Genomic DNA, 6,546 nt, shown 5'->3' with positions numbered 1-6,546 from the left:
GTCCAATAAATAACCATCATTTTGTCATGTCATGTCAAGAAAGTGGGGTGAAGTGGGGTGATATGGCGGAAAACATTAAACATGGTTGATATTGTTTGACAGTGTAAAACTATTTTACACCGTCGGTGCATATCAATTAAATCCTTATCTTTAACGAGACGAAAAAAAATTTGGTTGACACTTGACCGGAACTAAATAAATTTATCCCTTGCCCTGTGTTTGTTTAGGTAGATTTACAAAAGAGAGAAATAAGAAAGAGAGAGATAGCAAAGAAATTAGTTATTTCCATGGTTTGGATAAGAAGAGAAATAAGGAAAGATAGAAATATAATGGTTAGTAACTCTCAAAAATAAATCTCTTCATATTATGAGAGATTTGTGTGATCAGGAGTGAAATAAATAATTTTACAACAATATCCTCATTCAAATAGTTTATTTTCTTGTAAAAAAGATAAATTTGTTATTTTCTCATTTTAATTAATTTCTCTCTTCTCACTTTTCTATTCATTCAAACCATATAAAATTTCTATTCAATTCTATTCAATTTCTCTTCTATCTCTCTTCTCTCTTATTTCTCTCTTTACTATTTCTTTATTTCCTATCTCTTTGACATCCAAAGCAATTCACAGAATTTAACCATCTATAGAGAGAGCAAAGTTCAATGAATTATGTTTGTGAAAAACAAAAATATAAAAAACATTAATTATTTGCAATTCACATAATTTAACCATCTATAGAGAGCAAAGTTCAATGAATTATGTTTGTGAAAAACAAAAATATAAAAAACATTAATTATTTGTATATAACTGTATATGGGGTCCTCGTCAAAAAGAAAACCGTATATGGGCCCCAATACATAGATCCACTTATTTTGGTAGACCTAAGTTTAGATTTTCTTATATGTAAGGAGTTTTTGGTTTGGTCCCCCTCCATTTTTTTGGTATCTTTCTCTTTTTTATCTATCTATATATTTTGAGGTAGTAGCACTTTCCTACTCCTCTTTTGGTCTAAAAAAAAAATTATTAATTTCTCATTTTAATTAATTTCTCTCTTCTCACTTTTCTATTCATCCAAACCATATAAAATTTCTATTCAATTTCTCTTCTATCTTTCTTCTCTTTTATTTCTCTCTTTCCTATCTCTTTAAAGTGTTAAAAAAAGAAGAAGAAGCAATTCACACAATTTAAGCATCTATAGAGAGCAAAGTTCAATGAATTATATTTGTCAAAAACAAAAATATAAAAAACATTAATTATTATTTCTAACTTTCCTATATCTTTAAAGTGTTAAAAAAAGAAGAAGAAGCAATTCACACAATTTAACCATCTATAGAGAGCAAAGTTCAATGAATTATATTTGTCAAAAACAAAAATATAAAAAACATTAATTATCCCAATACATAGATCCACTTATTTTGTACCACGTGTAGTAGCACTATTGCAATTTTTCTCTATAAATTGAACCATCTTCAACAACGTGAAGCAACACACCACAACAACCATAAAACCTTTCTTACTTTTTCTCTTCAATATTTTCTTAATTTCTTCAAGTAACCAAAATGTTCATCGAGAATTTTAAGGTTGAGAGTCCTAACGTGAAGTACACAGAGACTGAGATTGAGTCCGTGTACAGTTACGAAACAACCGAACTTGTTCATCAGAAGAACACAAATGACACTTATGAGTGGGTTGTTAAGCCCAAAACTGTCAAATATGAATTTAAAACTCAAACCAATCTCCCTAAATTAGGGTACTATATTATAATAATGTTTTCCTCATTCTTCATTGTGTATATTAATGAATTTCATTTATTTTGTTATGTTATTTACATGTGCTTTTTTTTTTTTGTTATTGATATTGTCAGGGTAATGCTTGTTGGGTGGGGTGGAAACAATGGTTCATCCCTCACTGGTGGTGTTATTGCAAACCGAGAGTTAGTTTCATCTTACTCACCATTTTTTGACTAAATCTTTATTTTTTTACACTGTTTCTTTTTTCTTTACTAAATCTTAACTTACCATTATTTTATTATTTTTATAGTATTTTTTGACTACATATATATTATTATTATTATTATTATTATTATTATTAGAAAAATATTAACCAGTGTTTCTGAAATACTAACCAAGGAAACAAGTATTATTGACTAAATAAGCAAATTAATCATTGAATTTTCACCCAACAATAAATTTGGTCTTTGAATTTATGAAAATATTATGTTAGAACTGACTTTCAAGTCAAATTAAACTAGTAGTAAAATAAAAAATCTCAAAGACTAAATTTACTTATTTACTTCATTTCTTAAATACAATTTTCAGGGGTATTTCATGGGCAACAAAGGACAATATTCAGCAAGCCAATTATTTTGGTTCACTGACCCAAGCATCAGCTATCAGAGTGGGGTCTTTCCAAGGGGAAGAAATCTATGCCCCATTCAAGAGCCTTCTTCCAATGGTACTATATCATATGGTCCCTTTCTTTGATGGAACTCATTTCATTTTCATTATTATTACTCTTTTTTCTACTAAGTACTTTAAATTGAATATAATACTAATACTAATTTAGATAAAAATGACAATTAAAAGTTGAATCTAATTCATCCAGATTGAATATAATACTAAATTGCTTTTTTCTACTAAGTTCTCTAATTACTCTTTTTTCTACTTAGGCACTTTAAATTAACTAAAAGATACACATAATTTGATACCCTTTAACCCTCGATTTTGATTAATTGTTTTGTGCAGTCGACTGTAGTTAGGTCATCAGAATCGTTTGATTAAAATCGGATGGTTCTTATTAAAAGACAATTTTTAATTTTTGTTTAATATTAAATTTTTATTATCAAATTTGAATCATTCGCTTTTGATCGTACAGTAATAAAGTTGTTGACTGCATGCAGTCACGACTGCAGAGGTGCTTTAACCGCATGTTATCATTTGCGTCGCTCTAAAAAAACCCACCAACTTATTGTTAGAAGAATTCAAACCTTTTAAAAATAAAAAGTAATTTTTTAAAATGTGGTGGAACATGAGTAGTACTAGTAGCATGATTAGCATCAACTCTTGCGATTTCAAATGTGTCAAAAACTTATATGAATTTTTATTTCATTAGCATGTCTTTTAATTTAATCTATGTATGTAGGTAAACCCTGAGGACATAGTGTGGGGAGGATGGGATATCAGTGACATGAACCTAGCTGATGCTATGGGTAGAGCCAAGGTGTTTGACATAGACCTACAGAAACAGTTGAGGCCTTACATGGAATCCATGGTTCCACTCCCTGGAATCTATGACCCTGATTTCATTGCTGCTAATCAAGGAGCTCGTGCTAACAACATCATTAAAGGAACAAAGAAAGAACAACTTCAACAAGTCATCAAAGACATTAAGTACTAAAATTCAACATTAAATATCAATCTGATTAATTTACTACCTTATCATCAATTTGAAACTTACATAATATAATTTGTTTTATGAATTTAAGGGAGTTTAAGGAAGCTAACAAGGTTGACAAGGTTGTTGTACTTTGGACTGCAAACACTGAGAGGTACAGTAATATTGTTGTGGGACTAAATGACACTATGGAGAATCTCTTGGCTTCTGTGGACAAGAATGAATCTGAGATTTCTCCTTCAACCCTATTTGCTTTGGCTTGTGTTCTTGAAAATGTTCCTTTCATCAATGGAAGCCCTCAAAACACCTTTGTCCCAGGTTATTTTCCTAATTTTCCATTAATTACTTTTATCACAATTTTATTGTTTCATTTATGCAAATTAATTAAACATGTTGTGACTAGCGACTCGCCAGTGTAAAAACTCATGTCGCACATTAAAAAATGACCCGAAAAGAGTTTATAAAAATTAAAAAGTGATAATACTCACCTTAGAAGTTGAATTTGTCAGGATTGCTTACGGTGAATATGTCAGAATCACGGTGATTCACCACGATTTTGCAGAAGCCATAGAGTGTAGCTTTTGGAAAATCACCGTAGATCACAGTGATTCTAACATAACCACCGTGATACCAAAGATACACTTAGATAGATATAAAAAGCTAGTAAGTGTTACAAATTTAAAACAAAAATTGAATTTTGCTTGTATTGATTCATCAGGGTTGATTGATTTGGCTATCAAAAGGAACAGTTTGATCGGCGGAGATGACTTCAAGAGTGGTCAGACAAAAATGAAGTCTGTGCTAGTTGATTTCCTTGTGGGAGCTGGTATCAAAGTAAGTTACTTTATTCATTTTTAGTATTCAATTGTTAATTTTTTTTGTTTTGGTAATATGATCAAAGTTTAATTAAGACATGTACTATTATGTTGGCACAAAAGAAGTAAATTGAATTGATATTTGAATTATGTTGTTGAATGATGAAATTATAGCCAACATCAATAGTGAGTTACAACCATTTGGGAAACAATGATGGAATGAATCTCTCTGCACCGCAAACCTTCCGCTCCAAGGAAATCTCGAAGAGCAACGTCGTTGATGATATGGTTAACAGCAATGCAATCCTCTATGGACCTGGTGAACATCCAGACCATGTTGTTGTCATTAAGGTAAATTTTACTATGACTTTCTTTTTGTTGGTGTTATTAAGGTAACTTTTATTATGTCTTTCTTGGTTCATTACTCATTAGTACTAATTAATTGGTTTTTTCTAATTTTGCAGTATGTGCCTTATGTGGGAGACAGCAAGAGAGCAATGGATGAGTACACTTCTGAGATATTTATGGGTGGAAAGAACACTATTGTGATGCATAACACATGTGAAGATTCTCTTTTGGCTGCTCCAATTATCTTGGACTTGGTCCTTCTTGCTGAGCTTAGCACTAGAATCCAGTTCAAATCTGAACATGAGGTGAGTATTAATTTTTTGCTTAAACTACCATGTTTATTGATTTGTTAAAAAATTTAAGCTAAATGTATTGTTTACTTGTTTTCATTTACAGGACAAGTTCCACACATTCCACCCTGTTGCAACCATCCTCAGTTACCTCACTAAGGCTCCTCTTGTAAGTCTAATCTAGCTGATTGAGAAAATAACATAATTTAGTGTAATTATAAGTGTTGGTGTCCGACACTAGGACACACCTAATCTGAGAAATGTTTGCACTTTATGTATAATTTTCTACAAGGTTGAGGTGTAAAATATAATTAATTTTTTGAAATTGCAGGTTCCACCAGGTACACCAGTAGTGAATGCATTATCAAAGCAGAGATCTATGCTGGAAAACATTCTGAGAGCTTGTGTTGGATTGGCACCTGAGAACAACATGATCCTTGAATACAAGTGAAGTGTACCATTTGAATTAGAAGAAACTTGGGATAACTCAATATAGTAGTGTGTCCAAAGCTTATCCCATGGTCCTCTATTTGTTGTTGTGATATTTTGATATGTTTGGTTAGCATAATGTACCTACCAACATTTCACCGTATTTTCCTGCCGGCTTAATTTCGAGCACTGAGCAGGCCATCTTAATATATCGAATTATATTCACTTGTCAAAGTATTTTGTGTTTAATTGATGCTTCACTTGTCAAAGTATTTTCGCCACCTTATAATGTGAACATGTCTGAAATAGCCAAAAAGAGTTTGTGATGAATTCACGATACACCCTCTCGCGATAAATATCATTTTCCTTCTCTTGATTATATATGTTCTAATAATGATCACAAGTGTTCTTTACAAGGCTGATGACAATTATTGAATTAACAGGTAACAATGCTGAGAGTTTCTATACTAAGGCAATTACATATGGCCATGATTGGCCCAAACCCACACCTTTAACTAAACTGAAGACATATATGTCAATCTTACCACCGTCGTCCTCGTCGCCACGGGTTCTAAGTAGGGGTGATCGTATCCGAACCAATCCAAAAGTAAAATCGCAAATCGAACCAAACCAAACCGAAAACCGCAAAAACCGCATTTGGTTTGGATGTATTTGGATGGCTTTCTTACTGAACCGCAAAACCGCAAACCGCAAAAACCGCAAAAACCGCGGATAACCGCAAAAACCGCATTAAGTTACTATTATATATTTATATTCCAATATCGTAAAAGAAAATATATTTATATTCCAATATACATGCTCAATTACCAAGTCAGTCGACCAAATTAATCGAACTTCAAGTTGTTTTTATTTTTTGTACTGAAATTTTATTTTGGTGTTGTAATGTTATTTTAAATAAACAAATTTTATCGGTACCGATTATTTTGAAAATTCAATTTTTTTATATATTTAAAATTGTAAGTTACTATAATGTTATTTTGGATAAATAATTTTTGTTGGTACTACAATGTTATTTTGGAACTTCAATTTTTTATTTTTTTTTTATGCTTAAAATTGTTCGGTACAATCGTTATGTTTTAAACCGCACCAACCGAACCGATCCAAACCGCATTAGTTTGGTTTGGTTTGGATGACTTTTTAAAAATCAACCGAACCAAACCGAACCGCATGCATTTTTATCTCGCGGTTAGGATGACTTTTATGCTCAAAACCGAACCAAACCGCACCGCGATCACCCCTAGTTCTAAGCACT

The 6,546-nt window shown here is 31.6% G+C and overlaps 1 protein-coding gene across 1 annotated transcript; it reads left to right on the top strand.

Moving 5' to 3' along the window:
• The first annotated feature begins 1,467 nt into the window (after window positions 1-1,467).
• On the top strand, window positions 1,468-5,507 carry LOC123916444 (inositol-3-phosphate synthase-like). Its single transcript, XM_045967907.1, has 10 exons — window positions 1,468-1,748; window positions 1,863-1,931; window positions 2,317-2,452; window positions 3,140-3,387; window positions 3,483-3,709; window positions 4,110-4,225; window positions 4,381-4,557; window positions 4,671-4,859; window positions 4,951-5,013; window positions 5,176-5,507. Exons 1-10 carry the CDS (start codon window positions 1,558-1,560, stop codon window positions 5,293-5,295), a joined length of 1,536 nt encoding a protein of 511 aa, XP_045823863.1. The 5' UTR covers window positions 1,468-1,557; the 3' UTR covers window positions 5,296-5,507.
• The last annotated feature ends 1,039 nt before the right edge of the window (window positions 5,508-6,546 follow it).

The sequence above is a fragment of the Trifolium pratense genome, linkage group LG3, assembly GCF_020283565.1.
Source record: "Trifolium pratense cultivar HEN17-A07 linkage group LG3, ARS_RC_1.1, whole genome shotgun sequence".
Taxonomy (NCBI): Eukaryota; Viridiplantae; Streptophyta; class Magnoliopsida; order Fabales; family Fabaceae; genus Trifolium; species Trifolium pratense.
Note: the sequence above shows the minus strand (reverse complement) of the source record. Positions and strands in the feature narration are given on the sequence as shown.

Excerpts from the sequence above, each read along its gene's own strand:
- LOC123916444 (XM_045967907.1), top strand. The coding sequence starts at position 1,558 with ATGTTCATCGAGAATTTTAAGGTTGAGAGTCCTAACGTGAAGTACACA. Across the intron at positions 3,388-3,482 it reads CAAGTCATCAAAGACATTAA|GGAGTTTAAGGAAGCTAACA; the intron begins GTACTAAAATTC and ends TATGAATTTAAG. Across the intron at positions 4,860-4,950 it reads AGTTCAAATCTGAACATGAG|GACAAGTTCCACACATTCCA; the intron begins GTGAGTATTAAT and ends TTTCATTTACAG.